The sequence below is a fragment of the Podarcis erhardii genome (genome assembly GCF_964252035.2).
Source record: "Podarcis erhardii genome assembly, chromosome: 11".
Classification (NCBI taxonomy): Eukaryota; Metazoa; Chordata; class Lepidosauria; order Squamata; family Lacertidae; genus Podarcis; species Podarcis erhardii.
In genome coordinates, this window is record NC_138501.1 from 26,928,479 (window position 1) to 26,949,223 (window position 20,745).

At 39.8% G+C, this 20,745-nt stretch overlaps 1 protein-coding gene across 5 annotated transcripts in view; it reads right to left on the bottom strand.

Annotated features, from left to right (window-relative positions):
* The window catches only part of ADGRV1 (adhesion G protein-coupled receptor V1), a 251,864-nt gene that overhangs the window by 167,882 nt on the left and 63,237 nt on the right, over window positions 1-20,745 (bottom strand). For all 5 annotated transcript variants that reach the window (XM_081880292.1, XM_081880290.1, XM_081880291.1 and 2 more), the window contains 15 exons: window positions 20,402-20,617; window positions 19,973-20,188; window positions 19,136-19,380; window positions 18,221-18,402; window positions 16,645-17,453; window positions 14,932-15,141; window positions 8,305-8,435; window positions 7,244-7,343; window positions 6,510-6,689; window positions 5,830-5,993; window positions 4,852-4,945; window positions 3,186-3,264; window positions 2,287-2,425; window positions 1,465-1,606; window positions 804-1,066 (listed from right to left, as the gene is read on the bottom strand). In XM_081880292.1, the coding sequence (XP_081736418.1) occupies window positions 804-1,066; window positions 1,465-1,606; window positions 2,287-2,425; window positions 3,186-3,264; window positions 4,852-4,945; window positions 5,830-5,993; window positions 6,510-6,689; window positions 7,244-7,343; window positions 8,305-8,435; window positions 14,932-15,141; window positions 16,645-17,453; window positions 18,221-18,402; window positions 19,136-19,380; window positions 19,973-20,188; window positions 20,402-20,617 (3,170 nt within the window). The remainder of the gene's footprint in view (window positions 1-803; window positions 1,067-1,464; window positions 1,607-2,286; window positions 2,426-3,185; window positions 3,265-4,851; window positions 4,946-5,829; window positions 5,994-6,509; window positions 6,690-7,243; window positions 7,344-8,304; window positions 8,436-14,931; window positions 15,142-16,644; window positions 17,454-18,220; window positions 18,403-19,135; window positions 19,381-19,972; window positions 20,189-20,401; window positions 20,618-20,745) is intronic.

The following is a 20,745-nucleotide window of genomic DNA, read 5'->3' on the forward strand; positions in this document are numbered from 1 at the left end:
CGGGAGCCAGTGCAGCTGGTATAGTACCGGATGAATGTGATCTCACAGCGAAGACCCCATTCTGCACCCGCTGGAGTTTCTGGGTCAGTCTCAAGGGCAGCCCCACGTAGAGCGAGTTACAATAATCCAGTCTGGAGGTGACCGTCGCATGGATCACAGTGGCTAGGTCAGGGCGAGAGAGATAAGGGGCCAACTGCGTAGCTTGGCGGAGATGAAAAATTGCCGCCTTTGTTATAGCTGTAATCTGCGCCTCCATAGAGAGGGAGGTATCGAAGATTACACCCAAACTCTTAACGGACGGTGCTGGCACTAATTGCACCCCCGCAAGAGATGGGAGTTGCCCCCTCAATCCCATATCGTCCCGCCCCAGCCAGAGGTTGGGACTGGGTCCTAGGCCTTATATTGGAACTGTTCTACACATAATAAAATGGCAGACTTCTGGACTGTAACATTTCAGACAATGAAATCTCATTTTCATATAAAAATAGAAAAACCTGTTTTTGAATGATCCACCATGCAAATTCTCACGTATAGTGTATTTTTGTACATACTTTTTGCTAATCTAAGCCTTATACTCTGTACTTTCCTCTAATATACGATTTATTGTAACACATCTTTGGGTTGGAAAATTGCATCATAAAATGAGGAGGTGTGTGAATTTTGAAGGAAAGCAAAATTTTGTTTTGTATATTGGTACAGAAAACAATAAGTATAGTTTTTCATTAAAATAGGAATTTCTTCCTCATCCCTATATGAAACCAAGTAACATTTCTTCCACTTTGTAATAACTACCTGCATATTACCTTGAATCTGACTCCCTCTTCTAGAACAACATAGCCTTGTGATGGAGTCAAATCTATAGATGCTTCAGAAGAATTTATCTCTCTCACAAGATACTGGACAGTCACAGTTCCAAAGATTCCCTGAGGAGGTTCCCTGATAATGGTTAGTACTGCAACACTTTCCATTAAATATAGTGCTGATGGTTCCCTTAGAAAGAAATGTTCACTGTTGTTGAAGGACAAAACTCCATGGCCATCATCATTGGCAAGGATGGTAACAGTGGCTTTGAACAGAAAATGAATGCAATTATTAAAATTCATCTAGGATAATCTTACCCATATTATACATAAAGGAGCAAAAATGCAAATGTGTTGCTATAAAACCCCCAAAAATGCTGGATCTTAGAATCAACTATTAAGTATGTGTTTTCCTTTGTACAACATTTAACATGTGATGTTACTATTTCTTCAACTAATTGCAAAACAATACCACAGATTGTTTGCTGCTAATTTTCTTGTCCCACAAATATTAAACAGTGCTGGTAGCTGGCTAATTCTCTTGTTGGAATTTAACAGTCTTGAGGAAAAATACATAATTATCCACTGGGGCTAACTATGGTTTGTACAATGTAATTCTGTAATCACAACATACAGAACTAGTTTTAAGATTAGTTAATGTTACCTGTTGTGTTTTCACCTAACTCTAACCCAAGGGATGGGTTTGTCAAAATAAGCTGGAATCTCTCATCCCCTTCAGGAATCTCATCATCAAAAATCATAACATCAACATATTTATACCTTTCTCCATCAGCAAAAGAAAGTGTCTAGCAACAAAACACAATGACACGGTATTTTAGAACATTTCAAAATTCAATACTTCATAAAAATTCAACAAATAAAGATAGGAAGAAAGATGCAAATCTTAGGTGACTTTTCCAAACCAGTGATGGTAAGTATTAAAGACATTATAAGTCCTTTTCAGATGACAAATGAGTATTCACGGCACATGTGGAGCTCAGGAATGTGATCCTATCTGCCTCTCATCCTTACTTCCAAGTACTTATCTGAAAGTCAGAACTGAACCTACATCTCTATATAAAATATATACACTTGCAAGCTCTCTCCATGCAGCTGTGAAACCTGCCTTTCTCATGGTTCCTGATCACATGGTGCATTAAGCACACATGAATAGATCTGTTCTGACCTTTGGGTGAATGCCCAGAGGTTGTAAGTGGGCTCGATCCCTCTCCTCTCTTATGTTCATACTATATGTGCTCACCATATGAAAAAGGTTCCATATACGATTTATTATTATTATTAACCTGTCAAGATGTTTGTGCTTCCTTTCCCTTCTAGAAAGCAATCGGTTCTCCTTTCTTCTCCTTCCAGCCCTAGAATTTAAAAATTCTAACTAGGCATGTTGTCTGATTATATTTCACTGCTGAAAAAAATTAGCTGGCTGGTACTATGGTGAACAGTATTTTTTATTAAGGTTAGTTCTTACCTGTGAGGAAAAATTAAAATCCAGCCCTTGATGTGCTTCCAGATTCTGAGCATACAAGAACAAGGACACTTTTCCGTAAGATCCTCGGTCCCGGAATGCTACTAATGTCAAACTTCCATTTACTTCACTTATTTCAAAACTGTTGGGGGGAAAGAAGTACAGCCCTTCCCAATTATATGTATTGACAACAAGTTTATGATTTCATTGGCAATATTCAGATACTTTATTAGGGCTGCCATACGTCCGGGTTTCCCCAGACACATCTGGGAATCGGGCAGCTTAGCAATTCTGTCAGGATTTTCACTTTTGGGAATATGGCAACCCTAACTTTATAGACAAGAACTGATATGCTGGTAAAATGGGGATCAGCTGAGGAGCTAGTTGCAAAAAAATACTTTAGTTATGGGCACTAATATACTAGGGGAAGGGAAATAGCTCAGGGGTACAATGTTCACTTTGCCAGCAGAATGTCCCAAGTCCAATCCCTAGATAGATAGATAGATAGATAGATAGATACACACACACACTCCAGGTAGCATGCATAGTTCCCACACCCCAACATCAGTCAGAAAATTTAGTGCCTGAGTGAGGATTTCAACCAAGATCTCCCAGGTATAACACAGTGTCTCCCACATATAGCTACAGGAACTCCAAAGAGCCTAACCTGCTATTTGAACTTAGGAGACTATAAGCATTTGAGGAGTTGGGGGAAGGAAATTCTGAGGTAAAACTCTTAGATAAATCAGGATACTCTGGAGTATCTGATCCGTTGGATCATAGCTTTTATCTAGAATTCATCTGGACTTTGACTGCTCAAAACTATCAACTGTGTAACACCAGAGGAAACAGTTCAGTGATCAAACAACTGAAAACAAACATAAGCTGAAGATGAGACTTACTCTGTGTTTTGCCAGCCAACTACTCCTCTTGCTCCATCATTTGCATCAATAATAACCTGTGCTGCTAAACCATCTACATCTAAAGATAAAATAGGTTTTAGTAGCGCATAATATTTTAAACATTGTTCAGATTTCTGGTGGATGCACAAATGTTTCGAGAACAATGGATATTTATAACTATATTTGTATATTTATGAGTCAATAAACAACATCTATCCACAAAGTATGGGGGTTGATTAGTTCTGAATGCAGATGCATTGTCTTTACTGAATGAAGGCAATAGAACAGAGACATCTAATTATACCACATGTCTAAATATTTTCTACACTACCTCTAGAATACACATCTCAAGCAAACTACAATATATTTTTCTATTTACCTTTAAGTTTGTAATGAATTAACCCAGTCAAGTCTATAGACATGCAAATAAAGGAGGTCAAACATAAAATATTAGAGGTATACTGGAAACAGCCAGAAGGAGTACTGAAAGTACAGACTCAGTCCATGCCCAAGACAATAACTTGCTGAAAGGGACTAAGGATGCAGTGCTAGACAGAGGGATTGAGGATTTAGAGCAGTGTTTCTCAAACCTGGGTCCCCAGCTGTTGTTGGACTACAACTTCCATCATCCCTAGCTAGCAGACCAATGGTCAGGGATGATGGGAGTTGTAGTCCAAGAACAGCTGGGGACCCAAGTTTGAGAAACACTGATTTAGAGGAAGCCCAACTGCACCAATGGAACAGCAGATATGCCACCGCCTATCAGCTACATCTTTGAAAACCCCACCCTACTTATATGCCAACAGAACACTCCTAGGGTAGAGCAATAACTATCAGCAAAAGTAGTGGGTGCAATGGCCAAAATTAGCAAATTTACATCATATCCTATACTCCTCCAGATCACAACACCTGTGTCAACAGCAGAACTTTACACCAGTCCCAGATCTGGTGGAGAGAACTCAGTGACAGCCACTCCCTATCATGTCAGAGCATATGGTATCATGCAACCCAACACCCAACCAGAAAGGGGGAACACAACTCAAATGGCAGAGTGTGTGGCACAGGTCTGTACTTCTCAGGCCTTGTGGCATATACACTTAAGAGCTCCAAAGAAGGCGCTTTGGTGAGAGGAAATTATGGTGAATGGGCAGTTTGCATTTTTCACAAAACAGTTTGGCCTCACTATCACAACATAGATGAGAATTTGAGTACATTGCTAACACTTTCCCAGAAGAGGCTGGTCAGGTGGGAGAGGGAAGGGTAAAGTGGCAGGGAGGTTGGTGCAGTGGACACACACTCCGGGGCTTCTGCTGGTGCATTTGCACTATACCGACAGCCGAGGCTTCACCGCATGCCATTTCAGTAAGCAACAGTGACCTGCCTGCCAAGAACCTAACATAGGTATTCCACCCCAACCGATGAGCCACTTCTGCACTTCTCGACCAAGAACCCTACCAAGCCACTCCTGTATTTAAATGCAAATACAGTTTGAATGCTATGCATTTAATGTAAGATGCTGTCTCATGCACACCAAAAAGTATTTTGAAAGCTTTCATATTTATAAAAGTTAGTGCAAGAAAATATATCCAAGTCACACACTGCGTATATTACTTGATATATACTTGATATATAGTGTGGCACTAATGCAAAGATGTGAAATGTATACCAAGTCTGGGAGGGAAAGATGTCAAAGGATGCATGATAAGTTCCACGCATGTAAGATTAACCAGAAAGAATTCTTGTAACTCTGGTACGTCATCCTGAAAAACAGAAATACAATAAATACTCATGCTACTGTATTTTAACATGCATTTCAAGAATAATCAAAGAAGGCGTCTTTAACATCCTAAAACAGTGGTAGGGAACCTTCAGGGGGTCAAATGCCAGTGGTAGGTGGGGCCAGAGCCAAAACTGAGAGGAGCAAGGTATGAGACATTCATTCCTTATGCTCCCACCCCTGGCTTAGAACACTTATTACACAAGGTCGTTTGAGTCTTCTCTCCCAAAAGATAATTAATTACCTGCCCTCAGGTGGGTCTTCACATAACATATGTAAAATAATATATGATGTAATTTAAAATGATTTACAGTCATACCTCGGGTTACAGACGCTTCAGGTAGCATGTTTTCGGGTTGCGCACCGCGCCGAACCCGGAAGTACTAGAATGGGTTACTTCCGGGTTTCGGCGCTCACACATGCGCAGAAGTGCCGAATCGTGACCCACGCATGCGCAGACGCGGCGCTACGGTTTGAATGCTGCAGGTTGTGAACGTGCCTCCTGCACGGATCATGTTCACAACCCGAGCGTCCACTGTAACAGTGACAAGAGCTGGTTCTGTCAATGAAGATTTACTGCATAGTGTAGCCAAGAGATTGAAAATGAAAAATATGTAGTGATCCATTATCACATCACACTAGTTGTGACGGCAGCCAAATAAACCAGTTGATCTCACTTGTATGCATCTCATATCTCTGTTCATAACTGTTCCCCATGACTTATTAACCATGGGTGGGTGGTTGCATCTACAATTAACAATAAAATATACATAGCATAAATATGACTCTGTTATATTCAAAGTATTATGGCCTAAATCCTGCATGCATCAGAATCATTTTTTGTTGTTGAACAGAATTACTATTTACCTCTAGAATAGTAACATTTATGGTAGCCAATGTTTCACCTTCTCCTAAAAGCAGTGACCCCGATACAGGTATGTAATCAACTCCTGGTTCAGCCAAAATCACGTCGGTTTGATTCCTTATGCCAAGAAATCCTGGAACTGTTGCATAGGTGAGATTGATAACACCTAGTGAGCATGCAAGAAAAGAGTTCAACAATAATTCTAATCAAGGGAGTTGAAACATGGAGAGACATAAATAACTCTTGTCAATTCCATATATTCTTGTGGAAGTGAGAGGTATGTAAAATGACTTACATATGCAACAAATTTATGAAAAAAACAGTAATTTACACTCAACAACTAGAATGTGATCCTGTTCAGTATTTCAGACATGTTTTCTTTCCAGATATTCCAATTCCATCTCCACCCTGAAACAATATTCTATAGCATTTCATTGGTGGTGGTGCCCTTAGAGATAACCTGCCAACTGTGGATGGGGCTAAAGCAGGCAGCAATATAGCCAGAGCAAAAATAGTCACCCACTCACACAATCTCTTTCCCCTACCCACTCTTCCCATGGGCCGGAGGTTCCCCATCTGAGCTAGTAGAAAGGTGTGTGTGTATGTGTGGGTACACACACACATGCAAACATTATTAAATACATAAAATTAATTTAGAATCCAACCCACTCCACATACCAACCTAGAGATCCAAATTCTCTGTTAATGAAAAGCTGAATGGTTTTATTTCCCTCTTGTACCAAAACAACTCTAGATGAAGGAGCAAAACTCAGAACTCCATGTGGTTCATCACTCGCCTCTATTGTCAAAACTGCTTCATAGCCTTGGCTATCCAAGATAGCAGCTCCAGAAGAAGCAACCCCTGAAAAACAAAATCAATAGACTATGTTAATCAGAACTGTCACCCACAGTATTTTGTTGTTGTTGTTTAAATAGCCCAAAGATCAGTTTAATTGTTTCTTGAAGATGCTGCAAACTCTATAATTTAACTCAAGCACTATCTCTTAAAGTCAAAGTTCTTAGGGCTGGCAGGGAAGGTCAAAGCAGGCTATTCTACCTGGGAGTCAGAGTTTGCAGCCTCCTAGTGGTCCTAAGGCCAGAGGCCAATGTCCTTCCCTGTTGCTCTGCAGTTTCCGGACAACTCGGATCAATGTTCACAAAGACATATCCCTCACCTGATCACTGTAGTATGATGTGATCACTTGCCTTTGTGACATCACAGATCAAGCACTACAGACAAAACATCACTAGCACCTCACATCACTTCAGACACAATGCTTTTCATCTGAATCACTTAATACATTCTGCTGAATCTGTTAATACATGTAAACCACAAAATGCTGAGTGCTCAAGTAATAAGCATGCATGTACAGATGATCCCTTATTTGCTGTTTCTCCATTGTGACCTGATGTTACCTTGAGTTCTAACGTTGTACAGAATCACTTGATATTCTTCTTTTTCTTCAGGAATATGGTCATCCAACAAGTGAACATAAAATGTTGCATTCAGTGATCCCTGTTATTTAAGGGAGAAACCAGTGAACCACTATGCAATAGACAACTGAGTACTATAAACAGTTAAGACATCTTGAGTTCCTTTACAGAAGACCACAGCCCCGTATCTCCTGTAGCTGTTTTACCACAAGCCAGAACTGATACCTCAGCATCTTGCATAGCACAAGTGGGAACTTTTTTTTACTTTCAAGGGCCACAAACCCTTGGGGATAATCTGTCAGGCACACATACTGCTGCTGGAAGCAGCCAGAGCTAACAGTAGGGTGGAGCAACTCCATTTTCTCTTTCTCCCTTTCTGCCAGCAGACTTCCTGCTTGGAGAGGGAGAGGTCACTGTTACAAGGGCTCTAAACCAGGGGTCAGCAACCTTTTTCAGCCATAGGCCGGTCCACCGTCCCTCAGACCATGTGGTGGGACTATATATTTTTTTGGGGGGGGATGAATGAATTCCTATGCCCCACAAATAACCCAGAGATGCATTTTAAACAAAAGCACACCTTCTACTCATGTAAAAACACCAGGCAGGCCCCACAAATAACCCAGAGATGCATTTTAAATAAAAGGACACATTCTACTTATGTGAAAACAGGCTGATTCCCAGACTGTCCGCGGACCAGATTTAGAAGGCGATTGGGCTGCATCCAGCCCACGGGTCTTAGGTTGCCTACCCCTGCTCTAAACTGACTGCTTACAGAAGGCTTTCTCCCTCTCCTCCTTTCTTTACTCCATCCATTTCAGTTTCCTGCCCCTCCTTCTTCTCTCTCTGGACTCCCATCCACATGCAACCATAGCCTCTCAAACCCTAGTGAACAGCATTCAGTGGAAATAGAACTTGACTCTGGATAAAGAGCTTTGCACTGGATTTCTAAGACAGTAAAGTAGGCAATTCGATAAGGAAAGAAATCTGCTGTGCTTAATTGCAGCCATTCATACTTCCTCTTTATGTATTCATTTTGTAGTTACCTCCAAAAAAAAGAGCATGCCAGAAACATTTTCAAAATTATGTTCCAAGTGGGGCCCAACAATTTTCCAATCAACAGTGACATTCCCTGCTCCTGGGGCAGTCCTTAGGACATGAAACGACAGCAACTCTCCTAGGAATTAAAGAAAGCAGAACACAATAGTAACCACAAGGAAAGAGATGCAAATTTTGTGTATAACCCACCCGGAACTTCTCCTGTACAGTCCCCATTGCTGCAAACAGAAGTTTTTCAAGTATACCAATGTGCTCTTAAGCAGCTCCAAGTCATTATAATGGCAAATGTGCATGAGAAGTTTTTTGGTGAGTTGTTTCCACTGCCGGGATTGCTCTTAAAAGACCCTGAAGCATGCAAACTGTAAATAAAATAATCACAGTAGCATCCTTAAAAAAACAAACTATCAGGTATATATAGAAAGCCTTGCTTTAGACACCCTATTAATGAATTCGTTTAGTGAAAAAAGACCCAGATTTGTTGGAGTGCTGAATCATGAAAATCTGTCTTCAGAAAGCAGCAGGGAAATATATAAAATTCATGCAAAGAATTTAAGTATAAACACAACTGAAAGCAAATTACCAACAGAACATGCAAAAAAAACAGCAAGAGGGAGAAAAATAAACTCCTGTCAACTAAAAGAAAAAATAAATGCTGTATGTACTAGCTGTCTCATGTGATTACTTAAAGTAGTTTTTACAAGAAAGATACATATAATGTAACATTGCACTGTAGTGGAATGTTACACAATGCATGCAGAAAAATGCTTGTAATTACCTGTAGATTCCATTTATTTCAGTTAAAACTTACATGATAACATCAGTGTTACAATTTTCTTTGATTTCAGAGGGAAGAGTTCACAAAAAGTTAATCGTTACCTGTGTTTGACATATCATGTGCATAGATACTGCTCATTCATACTTTAGTATGTGAATATAAGTATAGATGTAATGCATACACATCTAATGTACATGTAATACATATAAGACTTGAAGTATATGCCAGGAACATAAGTTTTCTGCACAGCCATGACAGTGCTTTTATGGAGTAGTTTTGCTAATGGGACAACATGGGTTAATATGCATTAAAAAAAAAATCCCCCGCTTCTGATATTGTAAATAATTAGCATCTATGTTGAAATAATCAAACAAGTATAACCAATGTGAATAAATAAACCAAGAACTGTATACACTGCAGCGTGCCCAAAAAATTAATATGCAAAATTTACATTTTAATTTACAAAATAAATAATGGTTTTGACTTGCAGAAAACCTATGGCCCTGTCACAATTATGCTGCCTATGTATTACTACTGCATTTTTTCAGGTGAGCAAAGTTTCAGTTTGCCAGTACATACAGTATTGCATGGGTCAAAGGAAGGAAAATGTAAATATAGTAGAGAACATTTATTTTACACATTAGATACATAGAGCATCCTATTGTGCAAGTGTAATTGTTATGAACTATTTTTATATTATTGAATATGTGTTTTTTCCTGAAACTCTTAAATTCTGTTTTCGTTGCAAATAAAGGTGGAGGGGACAGTATTCGTCTTTTAAAATTTAACTCACAGTTATAACAAGGTTTATATATATGGCTATTCCTTACCCACACTGTGAAAACACATGGGGTACTAGGATAGAGCAAACTGAGAATCCAAACTTAGTTGTTATTTTTTAAAGTCAGCTTCCAAGACAGCAGTTCTCACCATCACTGAAGATGTGACTGAGGGGGTATCGGAAGGAATGGAAAAGCCTCTCTGGTGATGGAAAGGAGCTTCACTGTGGGGGAATCATGCCTAGCACAAAGGCTCCAAGTATGCTCACAGAAAGCCCAGGAGGCATAGATCTACTGAAGGCAGTGTTCATGAGGGCAGTAGGTGTGAAACTGGGGGCTGCAAAAGCATTCAGTGGTCTAAGAACTACCAGTTCCATTGTCTCCTTGTATCCCCATTGTTTGGGGCCCCAAATGACACCAGAGGAAGCATAGGTAGCTTTCTTCATGTTAGAGAAGGGAAAACAAAAACTGCTCTCTCCTCAGTCCTACATTGGCCAGAGTGGGCAAACAGCACTCTGGTGGTGGCAGTGTCCCTGCCACGGAAATACACTTAAGATTGTTCTACTTCAGTAGAAAGACAGGCTAATTGCTGGCAAAGCTTTCAGATTTCAAAACTGAAGGGCGGGAGGGAAGGCTGAACTGGATCTTCACAATAGTTGGGGAATTAGTTTCACTGCCCTTCTCAATCTCCATAAACTACGCAGACCACAATTTAATTTTTTTGTTTTACTAAAAGTTATTACTGTACTACAATAATTACTTCCAAGCACACATCTCATGTATAACTGCATAACTGGAAGTGATAAAACAACATGTGCTGTAGGGCACTGCAATGAAAGTAACAAAGGGACAATTTTCAGATTAGATGGTTGTTATTTGCAATATTGCCAGAATATAATATTAAGTATGCAGTCACTGTTTTAATTTTGAATGATCAAAGATGGATTGTATGTATTTATCACCAAAATAATAATATAACTATTAAAAAAAAAATCAAACTATCAATTCACATCACAAAGCAACACCTTGTTTAATGTTATCCAGAATTATAAAAGCGTTTGGGAACCTGCACTAGGAATTCTAGGAACTATTTGTAGAGATATCAGCAATAAGCCCACATACAATTTGCATAAATGCAATGCATGTCTTATTCTAACTGTTTGAATTTTTCTTTTCTGCCCAGAGTAGCAGTTTGGAGGAGAAACAAAATATAACCCCCCCCCCCCGCCGCCGCCTCCACCCCATCCCAATAATATTTTGTACTGTACTGAAATACATTTTATCCTATTTGAGAATTTTGCACCAATATCAAAAAGCAAATTAATAAAAGTGTAAAAAAGTCCACAATAGCAAAATGCACAAATAAGACTCAATATAGTTCAACACACCATTATACCGCACTATTTTATATCATTCGTAATAAAAGACATTATGATACAGAGTGTAGCTGGCAAATTGTCTAAAAGAAGACTACATCAGATGGTGATTGAGATCAGATTTCATGTTTACATTCGGCCCTTCTGACATTACAAATATGAACAGCATTGGGCACTGTCCAGTCACAGGTGTTTTTACAGACTGAAATTAAAACATGTAATGTCAGGGACAGTCCTCAATGTGTCTGATGGTGTTTGCATGACAATGAGCATGTCCATGGGTTTTCATATACATGAGATCTAATAAAAATCAAAGCCTCCACAGGCTACTTCCAGTCCCTTAATGAATGCAGTATTGGACCATGGTAATGAGCAGTATCCAATTAATGCATCCTGCCCATGCAAAGATTTCTACATGTGCAATGGGGCTTTCCACTGTTCAACCTCCCCCTGGCACACATACCCTAAACCACCCCCAAATCAGCTTCAGAGAACAGATTTGTGTAGGTGCAAGGGGAGGAGAGAATCACAGAATTGCAGAGTTGGAAGGTATCCCAAGGGTTACTGAGTGCAACCCCCTTGTAATGCAGGAATCTCAACTTGATCATACATGGCATAACAGAATAGAATGGGAGATAGGGAAGTTCCCACTGAATAAGTGGAAATCTTGGGGCACATTACTCAGCTCTACTTAAGGTACAACCCGGTAAGTAAGAAAAATGGCCAAGTTAGGTATGCAGTGCAATCATTTGAGGAGTTGACATTTTATCTGCTTTTATTACACCAAAGATTGATATCATTGGAAATAGTATTGCGCAATGCAGAATTACAAGGGCACATGTTAAGAATTCCCTCATTCTAATGGATAAAAGGAGTATGTTTTTGAAAGATAGTGTGAAGGAAGGGATTATTATTATTATTATTATTATTATTATTATTATTATTATTTTAAAAACTGTCATCTACATAATTCCGAAATCATGGCCTGCAGTCCTCAAAACCATTTCTCGAGAATAGCTCCCTCTGCTTCAGCTGAATTCCTTTAGGATAAACAATCTGAGGATCAAGTCATCACTTGATGATGGAATGATGACCTTCATTCCCTCATCAGCATGGGTTGATGCTCATCATAACAGGTTAGTGCTGGAAGCAGTGGAAAGGTGAGTCTCTGAGATAGGTGTAAAAAACTGAGGAAACCGTAAGTGCAACCAAGATGGCAAATTGGTTGAGTAATAAGGTTAGGTTCTGCCTGTTTCAGGGAGGGAGCACCTTAATGGGCTGGATTTTCCTAATATGGAAACATGTTGATGACCCCAGCACTAATTAATAAAAATGAAAGCTTGACACCAAAGTAAATGTTTAGCCATTTCAGAACGTTTTGAATATCTACTGATTATTCTTTTTAAATGAACGTGTCTGGATAAAGCTAAAGTACTCTTAAACTTTAGAACCTGGAAGCTAAATGTTCACTGTGGTCTCTAAATTCTATAATAAAAAGTTATTTAGCTCCACAGTACTGTGTGTGTGTGTGTGTGTGTGTGTGTGTGTGTGTGTGTGTGAAGAAAACATAGTTGGTGGCAAACAGAGTCCATGAAGGTCACCATGCAGTTTGTGTTAATTCCTTGTGCTCATTGATGGATCTTCTTAGCATGTCAGGTTACAGCTGCTTTGACATGCTCATGAGAGCCATTAATGTGGGAAAGAAAAGTAAGAAAGCTCAGGCATACAGCAGCACAGAATCAACAGTGGTGACCTATGTGGAAACTTCCCAAAAACAGTTATGATGACCTTTCACATACAAGAGATATATACATAGATTAGGCAGTTAATATAACAGGGCCTGCAGAACCTTTAGTAAAAGTGCATCTAATGCATGCAGATTTTTGCTTAACAGTTACTGTCGTTCTTTCCAAGAAAAGGCAGCACTGTATCAGGAAATGCATCAAAAACATGAAAGAGGCATGCAGGTCCCCCCATCCACATTTTAAATACTAACAAAACAAGATTTGGTCAATTCCAACCATTGCTGGCAGAGAGGGTGTGCAGTTAGGAATGTCAATCTCACATTAGTTTGACTACACATGACTAATTTTCACCAGTGGTAACATAATATTGCTATTTTTCATTCATATGCTTGACAAGGAATTCTATACATGTCTGCTTGGAAGTAAGTTTGAGTACAATGTATGCATGTATAGGATTGGTACACCACCACCTCTGTTTGTATTCCACTGATGATGATCAGAGGCACTGGCTGCAGATTTGCTCCCAGGAGTTGGCATGCAGCCAAAAGCATAGTAAATTGGAAACAAATCCCATTGACTTAATCCATTGGCTAAAGTGGTCTAGGGTAGCACTGTGAATTCAAGAGATAGTACAAACAGCTAACATAGGTGTTTGTGCTCTGGATGCTGTTACCTTGCCACTAATTAGGAATGTTCTTCCTTATGGATTAGAAATACTCCTTTTAAGTATAACAGCAGTTTATAGCTACTGCTGTCATTATTGTTAGAAAACAGCCAAGAGTGCCTTAACTGTACTGATTATCCATAATGAAATTAAACAATTCATATACTTAAGGGTCACAGACAGCTGCAAACAAAAGCCTCTTACAGCAAATCAAATATAAAGACCTAGCTACTCAGCGCCTTCAGCAAAGGAAAGAGATTCCAGATATAGGCATAGCATAGCAACACCATGGCAGAATGCTTTCTTAACATCACCTAGAAGCAAAGGTGTTCAGGAAAGAAGTGGGAAAGTCTCACATGGCCCAAGTAAATGGCTAAATATTGCTGGAAGCAATATTAAATTGCTTAATCCAAGAAATCCAAGAAATACTTGGACTGTAGTAGATAGGCTCACATGCAATTTAAGAGCCATGAATGTGTCCTTACTAACACTTAAGTGGCCTAGCTTATTTATATATATTAAATATTTCCAGAATTTGTTGTGAAAGAGATAAAGAAATTGAACAGGGTTTTTAAACAGAGGCTTGCACATGAACTGTAAGTAGCAAAACTCGGGCCAAAGTAGATGTCAAATGAATCCCTGCATTTTAAGGTGCACATTTTTATTGCAAATAGAAGTCCCTATTGGGATTGATGATTATCAGGACTGCAGCAGGTAAGGAAGGTGGATTTAGCAATTTTCTCTCCTGTTGCAAGTTCTGAGGAAAATGCTTTCTACAAAGAATTCATTCCATTGGCACCCACTATGGATTTCCTCCAAATATAAATTATTATTATTTTTCAGAAAAGTGGTTTTCATCAGGACCAGAGCAAATAAGGAAAGGGTAAAACTTCCCCTTCCCACCTGCTGTAATCCCAATAATTAACACACATGGCCTGGCATGGCTGCTATTTGCGTATTGCAAAATGTGCAAATTAAATGCAGAGATATGTTTTGCATCATGTCTAGTTTGACCTTGAATCTCTACAAAATAGTGGACAATGAAATTGTTTCTCCCCTTTCCTCATTAGGGATTTTTTAAAAAGTTTATTGCATGTTTGATTTCTGATGCACTATAGAAATAAATGATATATGTGGCTAAAGACCCTCTCAGAATTTTCTTTTCTCATTTTCAACCTATGTGGTAAATCAAAGTAAACCATTACTGTGAGAAAGCATAGGCAAATGGATTGATAGCACACAGAGTGAGAGTAGTGAAAATGGAGAGGAACCCACCTTCATGACCGATAACAGATCTTGAAGATGTCTGAAAGCTAATAATTCCTGCCACATTGTCATTGGCCAGAATAACCACAGTGACCGTATCTGAGCTGGGTTGAATACGACTGCCACCATCAGTGTGAATCAAACGGATGATAATGCTTTCGTCATCCTCGGGTTCAGAGTCATCTAGAATTGTCAATGTGATTGTCTTTTTTGTTTCACCTGACAAAAAAAATGAAAGGCTTTTAGACAATCCGTGCTACCACTGTTTCAGCAGTGATCATCCCAGTGCTTAAAATAAACAAACTGAACAGCTTTCTGGGGGGGCTAACATATAAGCAGAGCAAATTCAGTTCATGGTACTATTTAATATGTTTATTTATTTTACCTTTGCTGATTAGTCATCCGAGTTGTTTTCTTTTACTCTTCTTGACACAGAGTCCCAACCCAGTGAGAGCTTCAGTCATCCAGACTAATCTATTTTATAGCATTTTAAATATACTGCAAGCTGCCTCAGGGTCTTCAGTAAAAAGACGAGGTATATACATTTCAACCAAATAAATATCTTCATATTGGCCATATCTGCTAATATATACAACCACAGAAAACTATTTTCTGATCAAAAATGGACTACCTTGTGGATAATAATCAACCGTGACATATGAGCCAGCTGAAATTTTGCAAGGATGAATGCCTTGTTCACAATACCAGTTCACCCATGGATATACAGTGGTACCTCGGGTTACAGACGCTTCAGGTTACAGACTCTGCTAACCCAGAAATAGTACCTCGGGTTAAGAACTTTGTTTCAGGATGAGAACAGAAATCATGTCGCAGCAGAGCAGCAGAAGCAGGAGGCCCCATTAGCTAAAGTGGTGCTTCAGGTTAAGAACAGTTCAGGTTAAGAACGGACCTCCGGAACGAATTAAGTTCTTAACCCGAGGTACCACTGTATTCCATGAAGAAACTGAAATATTATCTCATGTTTGGGGTGGAGGTGTGTGATATGGATTCATTTTGAGATTACACACCTCAGATGACAAATAACCTCTTTATCTGATGGGTTTGCACAATGTTTTATACACTCATTGAATTTAAACTATGGTTTAAGACCAAGAGTATGTCTGCTCCCTGCTCTGTGTATCACATAGGCTTCGGCCAGGACTGGCCCAAGACTTTTGGCTGCCTGAAGCAAAAGACAAACATGCCTCCTATATTCCATATAATTGTGATGGGTGTCCTCTGCTGTACCCAAGAAAGCAGCAGGCTACTTTGTGGGGTGTAGGGCAGGCCACATGGCACACACAACTCTGTCCTTCGGCACCTCCTTGCCACTCCATGCTCTACAGTATTTGCTGTCTGAGGCAGTTGCCTCATTCTACATAATGGCAGGCTCTGGCCTGCCTTCACTCAGTGTTGATCTGAAGCTAGCCATAAAGGACAGTGATTGTACAACAGACAGAGCTATTGATTGTTAGAACCACAATGGCTATGCTCTGGCTCCACTGCTGGAGGCAGCAGTGCTTCTGAATACCAGTTGCTGGAAACCACAGGAGAGGAGAGTGCTCTTTTGCTCAAATCCTGCTTGCTGGTTTCCCACAGGCATCTGGTTGGCCACTGTGAGAACAGGACAATGGACTAGATGAGCAATTGGCCTGATACTGCAGGCTCTTCTTGTGTTCTTATGTATTGTGCTATTATTATGTATCCTCCCAAACTTCTTACCTTCTGCAAAAATCAGGATTTCCCCTTCACCTATGAAATCCACATTTGGGGTAGCTGTGCCACCAGCTATGCTCCACTCCAGTATCACCTGTCCCAGACTACCTTCCGTTCTGTGTATCATTAGCTGCACAGTGTTCAGAGGCCATTCATGAACTTCTACATAAAGACCATCCTCTGTTGTATTGGGGCTGATGCTGTAGATCACAAACACACCAAAGGCATCTCCGTTCATTAGTATGACCACTGTAGAGGTGTTTGGTTGTCCTATGGTTGGATAATCTTCAATGCTGGCAGAGATGTTCAGCAGCTCAACCCTTAACAGAGAAATGACAAACTTCTCGTCCACTTCTGGAAAATCATCAGGAAGTATGGTAACTGTGAGATTTGCAAACTCTGCTCCTTCGGCCATTATCACCCACTGCCTTGTAACAGATTCATAGTCACTACCTGCAATTGCTTGTGTACTAAAAAGAGAGGATACGGTGGTAAGGTTTTTCTTGTATGTCCAGAATCCTGACTTGTTGGTTACTGGGCCATCCCAAGTTGCCACCCAAATGCATGCAGGAATTCCAATGGCATTGGAAGAGGTGAAGGCTGAACATGCTGGCTCTTTCAGGCATAGAGTTGCACAATTGTACAATGAGTCATTAGTTGAAACATTCACTTTAGTCATCTCAATTGTGTCTGGAATTCCTTGCACAGCAGCTTCATAGTAGGACAGCACATCCAGGCCTTTGGCTACTGCCAGAGCTACAACATCAATTTCAGAAGTGCTGTAGAAAATCTGCAACCGCCCAAATCTTCCACCACTACAAATTGTGATAAGCAAGGAGGTTATGTTAATTGTGACAGTTGCTCTAGTTACAATATTTATAAATAAGAAAAAAAAAATTGCAAAAATATTCATCATTTAAATACAACTTTTAAAACTATCACCACTCTCATTTATTTAAAAATGCAACATCAACCCAGAAAACTGGGAAAGCAAGAAGTGGCAATGGGATGAGAGAATGAAAGTGTGAAGAACAAGCTTATAGAGTGTATCATTTTCACGTCTAAATCCTAAGTCCTTTATGTTGACTTCTCCTGGTGAGTAAGCAAATGTTGGAACAAGCAAACCTGTTCCTGCTGCCTGCTTGGGCTGGGAGTCTTTCCTCTGTGACCTCCTTCATTTAAGAGCTTCCCTTAGTCTTCCCAATTCTTATCAACTGCATCTCACACATTTCAGTTTAAACAGATGTAAGATCATAAGAGCCACTATTGGTCTCAGTCTTAAATCCACTTTCTCCCATGTGCTCACTTATTTTATAAGCAGTGCTTTTCCCCCTTAAAAATGTTTAGGAGTACTCTCATTTCCCTACTCCTATTGAAATAATGCCCTTCAATGAGGCCAAACTTAGATTCACAAAAACTTTAGGGGTATGCATACCCATGGGGAAAAATATAGTATACCACTTGTTGTTGTTGTTGTTGTTGTTAATAGTTTTTTTTACAAGCAAACCTAACGATACAATAGCAGGAGAACACAGAATAATTCACAGTCAGTACACTTAAAAGACCAAGGTATTAAACAGACCTTCTCTTCACTGTTATGTTTGCAACTGAACTCCTCTCCAGTGGCTCTTGAATTCGGTACAAGTTTTTGTGAAAGGCAACTGTGCCGTATGGCTTATCGTTGGCAGGAATTATCACATTTGCCACTCCATCTGGTCCAATAGTACCTCCATTGGAAGCCTGAATTAATTCCACTCTGATAACCTACAAAGCATGTTAGATTGTCATTGAAACAACTTGATGGTGTGAAAAAAATGTCTAGTTTGATCCAGATGATAAACAAGTATTGGAAAACTCCCCCCCCCCCCAAAAAGTATCCTAATTTTAGGCTATTGTGCTGCTTATTAGAAATGCAGTATAAACAAAAGCAAGCAACTCAATTCAGCTTTCAGTGTTCATGATGAGTAACACATGCTACAGCAGTTACCAAATTACCTATCCTTTTATGGTTTAGTGTAGCAAAATTAAGAAACCATGTTTACTCCGTATTCCTACTGGTACTAGAAACAGATATCATTCAAAATCATTAGAAATACCACTTACAGCAATATGAGAACAGAGCAGTATGATTTATCTAAAGTTATCTAAAGTCTAGGCCACTAGAGGGAGATTGCTAGGTACCACCACATGAGTTTTCCTCAGTGTCAGGAGTGAGCCAGCAATAAATCACACTGTGCAGGTTGGAATTAACTCTTTATTAGCAAAAACACGTTTTGCACAGGAATGCCAGACCTAATGGACACAGCCAATCATCTCTGGTAAGTCTTGCCCCCATGAAGCAGTTGCTGAGACTGAAGGTCACCCCCCTCCCCACAGCTGCTTAAGTTGCCTCCTGTCCAGGGTTTCCCCCAAGCAATCAGAGACATAACACACCACTTACAAAACAACAGAAATCATGAATGTTTCTGGTCATGTGTTGTATGGCTGCTGAACTCACCTCTTCAATTTCTGGATCATCGTCAGCCACGATATCCAGTGTCAAGTTCTTCATGGTTTCTCCAGGTGAAAATGGAATATTACCCGAGAAGACCAGCAAATCACTGGCAGCAGGTTGCCCATTAATGCTGGCTATCCATTGAACAGTCACATTGCCCAGTGTTCCAGCATTACGAATGACTGGAAGATCTATCCTCACTGTGTCAGACTCAGGCTCTTCAACTGTGATTTCCGTGATCTGGAAGACTAGCAAAGTTGAGAGTTTTTATTCCTTCCTTCCTTCAAATGTCTTGTAGGATAAGGTTGCTTTTTAATACATATTTTATTGTAAGAGACATTTATGAAATAGAATGCTAATAAGTAGTGGGTGTAGCAAGCCACCACACAGGATCACACTGGATGAATTTCCATGAAAAGGCAATCATTTTTACTTCATTTGAGAACAGTCATCGCCACATTTAATATCACCTAATCCCTGCACTTTTGGGTCTTGCTACTCCCTATTCCTTTTTGCTTTCTTTCCATATCTTTGTGGCAGAAAGTTTATGTCACTGACTGGTCTTCTCTGATGTCTCCCAACTTCACTGAATACACAGGAGATAAGTTTAAGCCTTAGAATTTGAAAGTCCCTGGGAGTCCTGCGTAAAATGGAACCCACTAATCTACAGCAGAACATCATGGGGGTTCAAAGGAACCTTGTGGTTTTAAGACTGGTGTAGTATTTAACTTTTCGTTGAAGAGTGTCTTGCAACAGAAACTGCTTGTTAAATCAGCAAATGGCCACTGTGACATTTGCCACTCAAAGGATAGAAGAATAGGTTTAAGAGCTTCATCTTACCAAAAGATCCAAATGGATCGTCAGAGGCCTCAATGGTTATAATTGCCTGAGTTAGGCTCCCAAGCAATGCTCCTCCTGTTGTTTCATTGAGCAGCTGCACAAGGAAGGACTCTTCAACTTCAGGGTTGATATCATTGATTATATAAATTGGCACAGCTTTGCTGGTCTCCCCTTCTAGAAGGACAACATCTGATGAGGCTATGCTGTAATCTTCCCCTACATAAATAGAAATGACAAAGATGCTTAAGCAATATTGGAAGCAAATGTCTACTAGCTGTACTTGACTCATGATTCAAAGTTACTATTTCTTCTCAAGGCTGAGAAGTTAAATGAAAAGCTGAGTGTGATCCATATTCCTGCTGTTTGTTAGAAAACTACATAGATCAGTACATCTTTTGCCTTATGGCTGATTTTTTCTCTCACACCCACCTGCAATTGCTGTTATTGGCACTGCTTTAAATTTCACTGAAACATCTGCAAAAATCCCCCCAGTTCTTGTGACATTGATGATTGGTCCGATGTAATTTTCAGCAACTCGTACAGCTGGTGCCGACAGCTGCAACGTTCCAAAAGCATCATCATTGGCATTGATAATTATGTGAGCAATGGTATCCCCTTTAGCTCCAAGGCGAGGAGAATCTGAAACTGAAATACCAAGTAATTTGAGCCATCTGAGATCCCTGTTTATTACTACCTTACAAGTATAGTTTTGAAAAGGTTTTGACAGCACCTTACATAATGACAACAAATTTAACATAGATGCCAAAGAAAAT